The sequence below is a fragment of the Diaphorina citri genome, unplaced genomic scaffold, assembly GCF_000475195.1.
Source record: "Diaphorina citri unplaced genomic scaffold, Diaci psyllid genome assembly version 1.1 scaffold1152, whole genome shotgun sequence".
In the NCBI taxonomy this organism is placed as follows: Eukaryota; Metazoa; Arthropoda; class Insecta; order Hemiptera; family Psyllidae; genus Diaphorina; species Diaphorina citri.
The window spans coordinates 27,060-42,318 of NW_007378581.1; the positions used below are offsets into that span (position 1 = coordinate 27,060).

At 40.3% G+C, this 15,259-nt stretch overlaps 1 protein-coding gene across 1 annotated transcript in view; it reads left to right on the forward strand.

The window, feature by feature from the left end:
- LOC103514485 (myosin heavy chain, non-muscle-like) overlaps positions 1-15,259 on the forward strand; it is a gene marked incomplete at its 5' end in the record, with an annotated part of 67,047 nt that overhangs the window by 17,773 nt on the left and 34,015 nt on the right. The window contains 11 exon segments of the mRNA XM_026827444.1: positions 617-873; positions 945-954; positions 1,409-1,549; positions 2,550-2,642; positions 3,146-3,287; positions 5,230-5,357; positions 5,938-6,036; positions 6,547-6,609; positions 8,951-9,556; positions 10,608-10,714; positions 11,447-11,570. Of these exon segments, the coding sequence (XP_026683245.1) occupies positions 617-873; positions 945-954; positions 1,409-1,549; positions 2,550-2,642; positions 3,146-3,287; positions 5,230-5,357; positions 5,938-6,036; positions 6,547-6,609; positions 8,951-9,556; positions 10,608-10,714; positions 11,447-11,570 (1,770 nt within the window).

The window sequence follows — 15,259 nt, forward strand, 5'->3', positions numbered from 1 at the left end:
CGAAGTTTTTTCGGCTCTGTGCTTGGAGTTCGGGGTGCACTCAGCCTCGTGAGGACAATGGAGTAGCTACCTAAATCGAGTAGCCACCAGTGGCGGCATTACCAATGTATAAAGATTGATAATACGAGTAGATGAAAATAGTAAAAGAGGCACTTAGTAGAATAGCCTGTTAATATTACTAGAATGAGACTGAAATCTCCCTTTACTCCCACAGTCTAATGCTGTGATATCCACAAAAATTTTGAAAAAGCAAAAAGCTCTTTTTTTATATATACCACGAAGAATTCATGATCTCTATCTATCCATGTTCTATTATTTTTTAAGTGGTGCTCATCAACACCTGGGTTATATGTACTACTCCAGTTTTGATTGCTTTATAGTGATTTGATTTGATTTTTGATTATTTATTTATTTACGGGACTAACCCTTTGTACAAAAATGACAATAGAAAAAAATAAACTAAACAAACACAAACAACAATCAAATACAGTAGAAAAAAATAATAAAATGAAATATAAAAGGAAAGTAAAAAGTAATAAAGAGTAGTATGTATATTATTTATTTTGGATGTCTAATATGCATCTAATTATTACCAACATATTTCTACATCTTCCAGGTGGATTACTCAGCTGAGAAGTGGCTGATGAAGAACATGGATCCCCTGAATGAGAACGTCGTATCTCTACTGCAAGTATCTCAAGACCCATTCGTCGCTCACATATGGAAGGATGCTGAGATTGTAGGCATGGCTCAGCAGGCTATGAGTGATACTCAGTTTGGAGCCCGTACCAGGTAAGATATATGGAAGGATGCTGAGATTGTAGGCATGGCTCAGCAGGCTATGAGTGATACTCAGTTTGGAGCCCGTACCAGGTAAGATATATGGAAGGATGCTGAGATTGTAGGCATGGCTCAGCAGGCTATGAGTGATACTCAGTTTGGAGCCCGTACCAGGTACGACCGCATGCACAATCGCGCGAAGCCCCAGGAGCGAAAAAATTCCCGGAGGGACGGACCCAGCTTGTTGTTCGTGACCCCGGGATCCCCAGTTCCCGTGTAAGTAACTGTAGTTACTCCAGGGGTAAATAATTCAGGTTTTGATTTGATTTTTGATGTTATAGGGTAAGTGTACCATTTATTCGCCCACTTAAAAAACGTACTATTTATTGGCCCACCTGTACCATACGCCACATAAGTCTGAACTGGACGAACTTTTTCAAGATCCAATTTCATCAAAAGATTAAAGGGCTTAAAGACTGCTATCGAACCAGTGCTATTCAAAAATTATAGTCATAAAAACAAAAATTAGAAAAATATATGTGGGCAGGTGGGCCAATAAATAGTACGTTTTTTAGGTGGGCGAATAAATGGTACACTTACCCTACTATTTTCTACGTCTATCTTTTAGGTGGACTACTCAGCTGAGAAGTGGCTGATGAAGAACATGGATCCTCTAAATGAGAACGTCGTATCTCTACTGCAAGTATCTCAAGACCCATTCGTAGCTCACATATGGAAGGATGCTGAGATTGTAGGCATGGCTCAGCAGGCTATGACTTATTGGATTTCCTTTCTACCTTTATCCTCGGTCTATTATCTTTTCCTTTTATCTCGTCCTCTATCCACTTTCTATCCTTGGTTTGTTGTATTTTTCCTTTCTTGCATCTCCTCCTTTTCCCTTATCCTTTTCTATTTTGTTCTTCCTTTTACCCATCCTGTGTTTTCTTTCTACTCTTGACTTTTCCTTTTATACTCTCTCCTCTCCTCTATCCTTAACATTTTGTGTTTTTCCTTCTATGTCCTTCTTTATGTTCTTTTGGTCCTGTTCTGTCGGTCCATTTCCTTTTCAAATTCCATTCTTGTCCTGACTATGATTTGTTCTGGTATCTTGATATCAACTAGCGTAGTATGACACTTGAGGTAAGTGGTTTCAGCATCAATATCTAATTAGCATGTGGTTGAATTGACCTTTTTTTTTATTTTATATATAAAACCTACTAAAAAAGTTAGAAGTTAGATAGTTTACCTTCCACTTTTTTGAACACCTTAGTATATTCTCACTCAGTGAGAGAGGAACCCAACCTTGTGCAAGTCTCCGTTACCTTAGCTGTAGAACCTATCTGATTTTCAGCCAATTAGATTGCTTCATCAAAGAGTTAAAACCGAGTTTAAACTCTGATTAAAGATTTTATATATAAAACCTACTAAAAAAGTTAGAAGTTCGATAATTTACCTTCCACTTTTTTGAACACCTTAGTATATTCTCACTCAGTGAGAGTGGAACCCAACCTTGTGCAAGTCTCTGTTACCTTAGCTGTAGAACCTATCTGATTTCAGCCAATTAGATTGCTTCATCAAAGAGTTAAAACCGAGTTTAAACTCTGATTAAAGTCCCGACGATAAGTGATGTCATATCAGAAAAAAAATAATAATAAATAAAAATCTGTACACAGGTAGTCTCATTATTGGAAGGATCTAAGTTGTGTCTGTCTTTGTGTACAGGACGAAAAAGAAAAGCTATCTAATTTAAATCTATTTGTTTTCTACAGGGTGAATTAGAACAGCAACTCCTGCAGGCCAATCCCATCCTGGAGGCGTTCGGAAACGCCAAGACCGTCAAAAATGACAACTCTTCCCGATTCGTAAGTACCCCTTGAGTTTTTTTTTTTTTTTTTTTTTTTTTTTTTTTTTTACACCCCCTTTTTTTATAAGAGTGCACACCAAATTCTCCCATAATTTTTTTTTTTTTTTTTTTTTTTTAGACCGACCATTCATTATCAGGTAGACCTGACAAGTTCGCCTGAATAGGTGCGCCTGTTGGTGTATGGCAGCAACAATAATTCTCTCAGATGACCTGTCAGGTCTACCTGATTGTTAATGGCCGGCCTAATAGAGGGAACCACTACGCCGCCTGAACCACTCAACAAGTCAATGCTGCCAAATAAAATAAAAGGCTTGGTTGGCTATCTGGTCTCTTTAATGTCTACACAGACATCAGCGGTTCTTAACCTTTTTTGGACCAACATAGACTCTACATAATCTCTTCTTTCTACATATATTTTTCCCTCTATTTACCAAGGTGGTTTTTTTTATGTGAACTTTGAAAAAAACGCCTTTTATTACATCTCCTCTTATTTCATTCCAGGGTAAATTCATTCGCATCAATTTCGACGCCTCGGGTTACATTGCCGGCGCTAATATTGAAACCTACCTACTGGAGAAATCCAGAGCTATCCGTCAAGCCAAGGACGAGAGAACATTCCATATATTTTATCAGATCCTAGCAGGTAGGTAAACATTGAGACGGTAGCAACAACAACAAAAGCTAGCCAGGCTGGTTAGGGTTTGGCTGCTCTGATCCCTATTTATAGTCCCATAGCACGACACTGGTCTGCTTTTTTTTTTTTTTTTTAAAGAGGTTTGACAGAGGGAACTGTAACTGCTATGGTCTTATCGTCCAGAAAACGAAGAGAGAAGGAAGACGGGATAGGAGAAAGCCAGCCGTTCCGAGAACGAACATTATCCCATCAGGATAAAATCCGCCTCGGGCGGGAATCGAGCCCAGTGGCCTAGCGCTTACAAGGCAGACGCACTACCAACTAAGCTAGCTAGGCTGGCTGAACCTTAACTTAATTTATGCCGTAGGACGAAAGCCAGCCGTTCCGAGAACGAACATTATCCCATCAGGATAAAATCCGCCCCGGGCGGGAATCGAAGGATAGGAGAAAGCCAGCCGTTCCGAGAACGAACATTATCCCATCAGGATAAAATCCGCCTCGGGCGGGAATCGAGCCCAGTGGCCTAGCGCTTACAAGGCAGACGCACTACCAACTAAGCTAGCTAGGCTGGCTGAACCTTAACTTAATTTATGCCGACAACCTAGCGCTTACAAGGCAGACGCACTACCAACTAAGCTAACTAGGCTGGCCATTTCACTTCTTGGATTTGGCGTTGGGAATCGAAGGATAGGAGAAAGCCAGCCGTTCCGAGAACGAACATTATCCCATCAGGATAAAATCCGCCTCGGGCGGGAATCGAGCCCAGTGGCCTAGCGCTTACAAGGCAGACGCACTACCAACTAAGCTAGCTAGGCTGGCTGAACCTTAACTTAATTTATGCCGTAGGACGAAAGCCAGCCGTTCCGAGAACGAACATTATCCCATCAGGATAAAATCCGCCCCGGGCGGGAATCGAACCCGGGACGAAAGCCAGCCGTTCCGAGAACGAACATTATCCCATCAGGATAAAATCCGCCCCGGGCGGGAATCGAACCCGGGTCTAGCGCGAGCCGTTCCGAGAACGAACATTATCCCATGAGGATAAAATCCGCCCCGGGCGGGAATCGAACTCGCGGCCTAGCGCTTACAGGATAAAATCCGCCCCGGGCGGGAATCGAACCCGCGGCCTAGCGCTTACCGCCTCGAGAACGAACATTATCCCATCAGGATAAAATCCGCCCCGGGCGGGAATCGAACCCGCGGCCTAGCGCTTACAATAGAAGTCTTATCGTCCCGAAATCGAAGAGAGAAGGAAGACAGGATAGGAGGAAAGCCAGCCGTTCCGAGAACGAACATTATCCCCGCCCCGGGCGGGAATCGAACCCGCGGCCTAGCGCTTACAAGGCAGACGCACTACCAACTAAGCTAACTAGGCTGGCTAGTAAACATTGAGACAGCAGCAACAACAACAACAAAAGCTAGCCAGGCTGGTTAGGGTTTGGCTGCTCTGGTCCCTATTTATAGTCCCATAACCATAACACGACACTGGTCTGCTCCCTGTTTAAGGTCCTCCAGCTATACCTTGACCCATTTGATATTTATATTGCCAAAATTGTAACTTCATTTACATATTTATTTAACAAGTTTCCATTTATATTTGATCGACAAAAAACTCAGAACATACATTTTTCATATAAATGGTATACCCATCCGTATAAGCAGAGCTTGTGCCACGGATGGGGATTTGATTTGATTTAATAAGAGGTATACTTTTATTCAAACTCATCACAGTGTTATTAATCAACTTTCACTGTCCTGTCTGGCTAGGGGACGTTAAACAGAGAGAAGACTAGCGTCTGGCTGTGGGACTATAAACAGGGAGGAGAACAGCTAACCCTAACCAGCCTAGCAAGCTGGCAGTTCCTCAAAGGGTTCTCTCTGCTTTTAAAGACCAAGCACAAGTCCTCACGATGGTTGACTGCGGTTCAGGATGACCAAGCTTCACTACCAGATAATACTGTAGCTCAGAAGATTGCCAAGCTGTTGGGTCTGAGCATAACTGAGATGACCAAGGCATTCCTGAAACCACGTATCAAAGTGGGCAGAGACTTTGTTACCAAGAGCCAGACGAAAGAACAGGTGAGTGCACCGACTTAAATAAATTTTATTTATTTATTTACACGCTAAGCAGCAAGCCCATGTGTGTGGACTTGAGTAAATTAAATCCAGCTTAAATGCAATCCAAAAAGCACTTTCCTTGTTTTGAAACTTATAAAAAACTTAGTACCTATTAAGAAAGAGTCCACGTCTGTGGTGGATTAGTTAAGAGCACTGACTCTCAACCTGGAAGTGCTGGATTCAAATCCCGGCCAGGGCGGATATTTTCTAATCAGACTTTTCCGTTCTTGGATGGGCATAGGAGTAAATAAATTGTGTCCTGTCTTGAAGTAATACAAAAACTTTTCAGTACTTATTCAACCCATAAAATACATACATGGACCTTGTTCAGACTGCTGGGGTAAAGGGGTACCTTGTCAATTTCACTGAGCAGACTGTGAGTCTGTGAACTATGCCTTTTTTAGCCGCGGAAGCTAACCTCAGTAGCAGAGTCAAACACGAGACCTTGTTTAGACTGCTGGGGTAAAGGGACTTTTTAGTCTCATCTGTGCAGGATAAGCAAGGTATATTTTATTCTATTCTGTATAAATATTATTCCCAGGTGGAGTTTGCAGTGGAGGCAATATCCAAGGCATGCTACGAGCGAATGTTCCGCTGGTTAGTCAACCGAATCAATCGTTCCCTGGATACCATAATGTGTGCCTATTAGCTCTAAAAACACAGTGGAAATCGAAAGAATAGATCATCGAGCAGGTAAAGGGAAGCGACGCGATGCAACAAATTCAAACCGCATAAAACAAAAAGCTCTTTGCTCTCCGCTTTTTTTTAGCCTAAAAGAGCTGCATTTTCAAGGTTCCTTATTCACCTTGATCCACAAGAAAACTGCACTAATGGTTCAACCATGTTTTGAATGTCCACTGAACAATAATCCATTATCCCAGTGGACAGGGGACTCTAGTTCTAGTTTCTAGTAGAATAATCCATTATCCTGGTTAGTGGACATAGTAATAGTGGAATAGTCCTTCAGTGCAATAGTCCTAAACAAAAATGGACGCGGCACACAAGGGATCAAGAAGAGACCTCCTCAAGCCTAAAAGAGCTGCGTTTTCAAGGTTCATTCTAGTACCTACAATGATACATTATCCTAGTGGACAGTGGACTCTAGTTGATTATGAACATTATACTTGGAGTCCCCTAGACTTGTTCCTAGGAAACATATAGAGACCAAACTCTTATCATTGACGCAATGACCCGTATCCAGGTCAACCTCATAGTGAGTGGGCGGCCTAATGTAGAAACAAGAAAAACTCAAAGAATGGCAATGAATGTAATGATAAACACAGAAACGACTGTCTTATCTCCCGTATCTTAAAGTCAACTTTGAAATTTCAAGTTGGTGGATAGTTTAGATTTTTTTTTTTTTTCTCTACCAATTTGATTTGGACGTGGGATAAACGTTTAATTGATTTCTTTTATCTGCCTCGGTGGCGTAGACGCTTGCCTGGTAAACAGGAGCCCCATTTGCCACCATGAAGACCTGATACTTGCAGTTTGTAACCGCCCAGGTCGCGGTTTCGATCCCTGCCCGGGACGAACTTTATCTTAAGGTTCGTTCTCGGAACGTTCTCTTCTATCCTAATACCCTCCTCTCTTTGATTTAGGGACGATAAGACCTCCGTTGGTACATGAAGCAGTTGCAAATGGGTAAAAATTATTAATAAATGGTCGATTCCTATGTAAAAAGTTGGGAAAAATCCAAATCCGCGGTCAAAACTCCGAAAAAATAACTGTAAAAGGTCGGAAATTCAATTTTCATTTTCGGTTCTAATGAAAGAGTTCAAATATGTGTGACGTTAAACTTTACGCAGTTGTTTTTTTTTTTTTTCGTCCGTTAGGTAGCGCCAGTATGCAAGCGCGCCAGCGGAGGAGCAGAAAGAACTGCGCAGAAACGTATGCGCACAAACACAGTAATGCGTTGCCTGCGAGGGAGCTTTGCTCGGGACATTTCGGAAAAAGCTTCAGACTAGTGATGTTCGATCTCGAGTGAAAGATCGATCTTTTGAATCGATTCGAATCGAAAGGCTAAAAATCGATCCATCAGAATTCAGATCGATCTCACCTAAAGAATCGATCTCAAGAAAATCGATCTTCGATCTTTCACGCACTTGTGTTTTGTTACTTTTGTGTGAAAAACTCAAAAACATAAAAAAGACACAACAGACAAAATCAAATTGCGATTGATTGATTGATTCAATTACCTTGCGAAAACGAAATGCGAGTTTTGAATATTCGCGCGCTCACAATGCTCATAAACTTGTGTTTTGTGACTTTTGTGTGAAAAACTCAAAAACATAAAAAAGACACAACAGACGAAATCAAATTGCGATTGATTGATTGATTCAATTACCTTGCGAAAACGAAATGCGAGTTTTGAATATTCGCGCGCTCACAATGCTCATATTAAAAAAATGCATCTATCTTCAGATGGGAACGTGTTCGGTGGGAAATTCGCTTTTTTGGCGGGGGATTATTTTTATTTGATTTTTTTTTACCCCTCTTAAATAAAAAAAAAAGATCGAAAACTCGATCTCTCTTCAAATTTCGATTAATCGATCTCGATTCAAGGGCAAAAGATCGATTCAAAAAACCGATCGATTTTTTGCAAAAAAATTGATCTTCGATTAAATCGGAGATCGATCCCCATCTCTACTTCAGACCTAGATCTGTCAGATGGTTTGGCAGACCAATATTTCAAGCTTTTCCCGCCTCACACATTCCGACAGGCCGCGGTCTGTCAGACGTTCTGAGCGGTATAATAGTATAGTACTAATATTAGATCTAACCCCAAATTTTGGTTTCCTGTCCTGGGTAAAAGTTATAGGTTATCATTTTCATTAAGGGAAAACTATGGGGAAGTAACTAATTTCACTCTGAAATGAGAGTAAACAAGTTATAAGCTAGTCGTCAGGTGATTTTGGTTTTTGGTAAATAAAGATCTCTTCTATGAAGTTCTTCTAGAATTCTACATACATAGATTTTCTTGACTGATTTTGCTCGAAATGGTTTTGGGAATGTCTATCAAACCGCTTTTGAGTTTTTTTTTTTTTTTATTGCTATTTTTTTAGATGAACTTTTAGAAGTTACGTCTTATGTTACTATGATTTTTCGGAAATAGATTCGTTCCAACCAATTCACGCCAATTATCGTACTGTGTATGGGCAATGTGTTCCCTGCAAAGGAGCTTTGCTCGGGACATTTGATGTGACTTTATCGCGTACCGGAGCGAATGCCGTGACGTCAGAGTTCAAGATCTATGATTTACCTTTTTTTATCGATTTATCTCGGGATCTAGAAGTCGTAGAAAAAAAAGGAAAAATCCCCTAGAATTTTTTTTCTTTGACTTTGAAACCTCTCCTAAGTAAGCGCAACTGTATATTTAATTTTCAATTTATTTATTTTCTTTTTTACAATATTGGAAGCTTACCCTAAACTTAATCTATTATGCTTCTATTATCAGTATTTTACAGTTCCTACTTTCTTTTTCACCTAAGTAAGCGCAACTGATCTACTAATTCATACTGTATGTCTCACTCTCCCGTTTCTCTCTATTACAGGGTGCCTCATTCATCGGGATTCTCGACATGGCTGGGTTCGAAATATTCGAGCTCAACTCATTCGAGCAACTGTGTATCAACTACACGAACGAGAAGCTGCAACAGTTGTTTAACCACACCATGTTCATATTGGAACAAGAGGAGTACCAGCGTGAGGGGATTGAGTGGAAGTTTATCGATTTCGGCCTCGATCTGGTTCATTTTTCCACAGGAATTTACACAATTCATTCATTTTTCCACAGGAATTCAAGCAGCGTTACGAACTCCTCACCCCGAACATTATACCCAAGGGTTTCATGGATGGGAAGAAAGCTAACTAAGCTGGCTACCCTAAGCTTAATCTATGCTTCTATTATCAGTATTTTACACTCTTCATTCATTTTTCCACAGGAATTCAAGCAGCGTTACGAACTCCTCACCCCGAACATTATACCCAAGGGTTTCATGGATGGGAAGAAAGCATGCGAGAAGATGATACAAGCTGTAGAGTTGGACAAGAACCTGTACAGGGTGGGTCAGTCCAAGATATTCTTCCGCGCGGGGGTACTTGCCCATCTGGAAGAGGAGAGGGACTACAAGATCACCGACCTCATTGTCAACTTCCAGGTAACTGAGACACCCTGTTTTTTCTATGGCATCATGTACAGGAAACTTCCTTGAACAATGTATTGTTAATCGTTATTGCCATTCCAATAAGATTAATACGTACATGGAATTCAATTCAATTCAATCCAATTATTTTTATTGTCCAAATACATGATAGTATGTTAACAATGTTTATACATAATACAATTAGAAACACAAAATATATATTAATATCTTGAATAATTTGTATATCAATTTTTTTTAATCTATATCTAATTACAAAATCAGAACAATTCCATGTGAAGATTATTTCTAAGCTTTTTTTTTATTACTGAGTAGGTCCAAATTTATAAAATCGGGAAATTTGTGGAAATGTCCATTTTAAGATCCGAAAAAAAGTACTTTTTAGCCCATGGTCGTTTGTTAGTGTGTAGAATTTCTAGGCGGTATTCATCTTTTACACCTCTGAGTTTGGTTGGGTTTATGAATTTGTGCAAAAAAGTGGGGGCTAAAAATGATCCAGAATTTGGTTTTTCTTTTTGTTTCCATGACTTTTTTCCACTGGCTTGAAGGCCTACTGATACCACAAGTATCGAAACAGGAGCTCATTTCTTATCAACAGCCTATCGATCTCGGGAAGTTACTTTAGAATTTCTAGACGGTATTCAACTTTTACACCTCTGAGTTTGGTTGGGTTTATGAATTTGTACAAAAACTGGGGGCTAAAAATGATCCAGAATTTGGTTTTTCTTTTTGTTTCCATGACACTTTTTCACTGGCTTGAAGGCCTACTGATACCACAAGTATCGAAACAGGAGCTCATTTCTTATCAACAGCCTATCGATCTCGGGAAGTTACTTTACAACTAACTGTAATTAATCTCACATGAAGGGGCAAACACTTCATAATGTCCATATTATACATGGTGTTGTTTTGGTTGCAGGCATTCTGTCGTGGTTATCTAGCAAGACGCAACTTCCAGAAGCGTCTGCAACAATTGAACGCAATACTCACATGAAGGGGTAAACACTTCATAATGTCAATATTAAACATGGTGTTGTTTTGGTTGCAGGCATTCTGTCGTGGTTATCTAGCAAGACGCAACTTCCAGAAGCGTCTGCAACAATTGAACGCAATCCGAATTATACAACGCAACTGTTCCGCCTATCTCAAACTCAAGTAAGTGACTGGAATTGCAAATAGTTGCGCAAGTGTTGCGAAACAAATTTTTGTTGAGTAACTTTCAAGACTAGACACTAAAAGACAAAAAAAAAATGTTTCAGTAATAAGGGAAGAAAAAAAATTGCTAGATTGTTGCAAAAACATTTCTGGATTTTCGAGATTGTTGAGAAAAAATGTTTCAGTAATAAGGGAAGAAAAAAAATTGCTAGATTGTTGCAAAAACATTTCTGGATTTTCGAGATTGTTGAGAAACAATGTTTCTGGTGAAAATGTTGCAGGTGTATACTAGGCATTACACATAAAGGGATGTATTTCTTTTCTTTTTTTTAAAGAGGTTTGATAGAGGGAACTGTAACTGCTATGGTCTTATCGTCCCGAAATCGAAGAGAGAAGGAAGACAGGACGAGAAGTGGCTGATGAAGAACATGGATCCCCTGAATGAAAATGTGGTATCTCTACTGCAAGTATCTCAAGACCCATTCGTAGCTCACATATGGAAGGATGCTGAGATTGTAGGCATGGCTCAGCAGGCTATGATCGTCCCTGGCGGGAATCGAACCCACGGCCTAGCGCTTACAAGGCAGACGCACTACCAACTAAGCTAACTAGGCTGGCTGATGTATTTCTTTACGAAAGACAATATTGCGATGTATTATTCTACAATAATCCGCCAAGATATGGTGTCACAAAGAAAGGTTCATTTCATGTTATTCTATCCGTCTATTTCAGGAACTGGCAGTGGTGGCGTTTGTACACTAAGGTGAAGCCTCTCCTGGAGGTAACCAAACAGGAAGAGAAGTTAACCCAGAAGGAAGACGAACTCAAGATGATTCGAGAGAAACTAGAAACACAGGTAATAAACATTGCCATCAGGCAATATTTTTATTTTAAAAAAAATCCAAATTTTCAGTACATACAAAAAATGAGTTGGAAAACTCGAAATGTGTTTTTTAAAAAACAAGAATTTTTAATGCCGAAATTTTGGACTTTTTATTTTTAAAATTAATTATTATAAAATTATAATATTGAAAAACTTAAAAATACGTTGTTGAGAACACCAATGCTCGATGCAATTCTACATGATTTGGAAGCCAGACTGGAAGAAGAGGAAGAAAGATGTAATGTGTACGCTCAAGAGAAGAAGAAACTTCAGCTCAATATTCAAGATCTAGGTAAGACCTAATCGAGCAACCATTATCATAATATATTACTTCTTCCAAACTATATCACATAAGAAACTTCTTCTAAATTGGAAGAACCAAGTAGGGTTCCCATGACTGTTGCCAAGTTCCTCCGCTGAATAGCCAGGGAAATCCTTTGTGTGAGGAAGGCAATGGCCTTTCTGTCTCCTGTTTTGTCCACCAGCCGCTTCCCGACATCTGTTATGAACGCTTTAGCAGAGCCACACACTAAGGACAATATGAGCTCCGGGCGGAAATTGAGACTAAATATTAAATTTATTCCATATTAAATAGAGCTTCGCTAACTGAATATTAAATAACGCCGACCCCACCTGAGTGGGAAAAGGCTAAGAACAGTGGTTCTCAAACTTTTTTTTGCATGGCGCAACCTTTGGGCATATTTTCATTTTTTCCCGCCCCCCCTACCTTAGCCGACCCCTCGGTACATTATTTTTACCTATGGGTTTTATGGAATAACAAAACGAGAATTTGAAACTTTGAGATTTTTTTATATTCAAGTAAGTAGGTTACCTATAATAGGAGCTGAGAACGAAGCGTGAGCAAGAGCTGGCAACACTGAAGAAAACGTTGGAAGATGACAGTACTGTACATGAGACAGTGATTACTGAAATGAGACATAAGCATAGTCAAGAAGTAACTGCACTTAATGAACAAATGGAACAACTTAAGAAGGTAAGATAAGGCAATTTAACTCCGAACAGAACCACATACTCATCCTTAATTAAAAGAAACTCTCTTTTTCAACTCAATAGAACAATAGGAGTTGAGAACGAAGCGTGAGCAAGAGCTGGCAACACTGAAGAAAACGTTGGAAGATGACAGCACTGTACATGAGACAGTGATTACTGAAATGAGACACAAGCATAGTCAAGAAGTAACTGCACTCAATGAACAAATGGAACAACTCAAGAAGGTAAGATAAGGCAATTTAACTCCGAACAGAACCACATACTCATCCTTAATCAAAAGAAACTCTCTTTTTCAACTCAATAGAAAGAAAAGAACTTGGACTACCAGATTCTCAACGAGCGCCTCTACAGACGACGTTTTGACTCCCTAGAGCTAGTTCTCGAGGATTCGGTTCGACCATGGAAACTAGTACCTATTTCGAGTGAGTTACCGCGTATCTTGTCTGAAAAGTTTGGAAGATTCGATTCCAGCACGAGGGAACTTTATCCTAAGGTTTGTTCTCAGAACGGCTGACTTTCTGCTGTTTGGGACGATGAGACCTCCTTTGTTACAGTTCCATGATAGAGAGAACTGTAACTGCATAGGCCTTGTCATCCCGAAAGCGAAGAGAAGAGGAAGACAGGATTGGAGAAAGCCAGCCGTTCCGAGAACGAAACTTATCTGTTACCTGAAATATATCCCTTTCTCCGTTATTATATATATTATATACCAATAATATTACTTTAATTACTGAAGCTAAAGTATATACTTTTGCGGACGACACTCTTTTAATTTATGTAGGTGATAATTGGGATCAAATACACGAAACGGCCAATGTAGATATCAATAAAGTTAATAAATGGTCTCTAGCTGGGGGCTAAACAGCTGAACACTAGGAACAGACCCCCGAACCCCTAACTAGTCTGGCTAGCTGGCAGTTAAAAAGGGTTTACTTAATGGCTTCAGAAGAAAAAGCTCAAGTATAAGCTAGTACAAGCCTACAAGCCAAATAAACCTGGCACCATACCCTCGGCTATGCCGTTAAGACAATATAACTTTTGGTGTTATCTCTGACGTTCAAACCTAGTGTGATACCCACTCGGTCACGAAGGTTATAAATATAACATTTCAATTCTTTTTTGTTCTTTCGCTCATCAATCAATCCTGATCTGATTCCAGGCTAAAGCTACCCTGGAGAAGACCAAGGCATCTCTAGAAGGAGAATTAGCCGACCTAGCCTCCGAGCTGAAGACAGCCACCTCGGCCAAAACCGATCTGGAAAGACGACGCAAACAGGCCGAAGCTCAGCTCAGTAAGTAGAATGTTCCGGGTTCGATGCCCACCGGAGTCAGAGATTTATAAAGTCATTAAAGTCTTCTCCTATTTGTCCCTTATGTTCCTTAAATAATCCTATGAATTCAGTTCACCTTAACTCCTGTCCTGTTTTGGAAGCCAGCAATGACAGGTGAAAACAAAATATTTTCTTCAAGTTTGTTTAAACAAATTTGTCAAGTTTTTTTTTTTTTTTTTTTTTTTTTTTTTTTAGAGAGAGAGTATGCTACGATCTAATATTTTAGTAGGTACCGCGTGACAAGTTTACTGCCTCTCTGGACAAAGTTTACCGGGTGGTGTTGACGTACCGACCCGGTATCGCGTAAACAAATAGTAATGTGCAAAGAAATTGAAAACGTTGTGCCCCTCTTCAAAAGTTCAGACATTTTTCTTGCACACACTGTATGTCTTTCAAGGGGTCCTTCCTGGTGTTCTCGTGTTGACCCAGCACCTAAATGGGAAGTATTGTGTCTCTTGTCTCCCATCCGATGAGAGGGATACTACGGGATGGGCATGCTACGACACAGACCACACGAGTCTAATACAGCAGTTGTTTCATCGCTACGAAAAAAAAAATGAAAATTCTTTGAATTTTTAAGCGATGCACATTGAGTGTAATCCAAGGAGCATGGTTTTTGTTGAATTCGTCGTCCTTCTTTTGAAAGCACACTCCTTGAATGCGAAGGAACTTCAGGGTATTCATAAACAAGGAGTTCTCCTTCTATTGTTTTTAACGCAATTTGTTTCAGTCCATCTTGGGGGAAAAAAAATAGGTAATAATAATATTAATTATATTTTCTTTTTCTCGCTCAGTCTGTATCGGAGCAAATCGCCGCGGAGCGCGACGCTGCAGAGCGCGAAGCGCGAGAGAAAGAAACCAAGGTTCTCTCCCTGACGCGCGAAATCGATGAGATAATGGCGCGATGTGAAGAATTGGAGCGCGCCAAGCGACAAACCCAGGCAGACCTGGATGAGGTGGTTAATAACCAGGGAACCGCAGATAAGAATGTAAGTACAAGGTCCGGGGTTCGATTCCCGGAGCGGGAGAAACCAACGATCTCTTTAGGTATTTTCTCCTCTTCATAAAAAACGGTAAAGATGCTAGCCTATTTATGCAGCTTGGATGGTAGCGTGTCTGCCTTGTAAGCGCTAGGTCGCGGGTTCGATTCCCGCGCGGGGCAGATTTTATACTGAACGGATAGGATAATGTTCGTTCTCGGAACGGCTGGCTTTCTCCTATCTTGTCTTATACATATCCTAAGTTGTTGTTGTAGTAGCCAAAGTCCCATCAGGTTCTTCCATCCCCATCTGTTACTGGTAGGCCCAGGTGTTCAGCCAC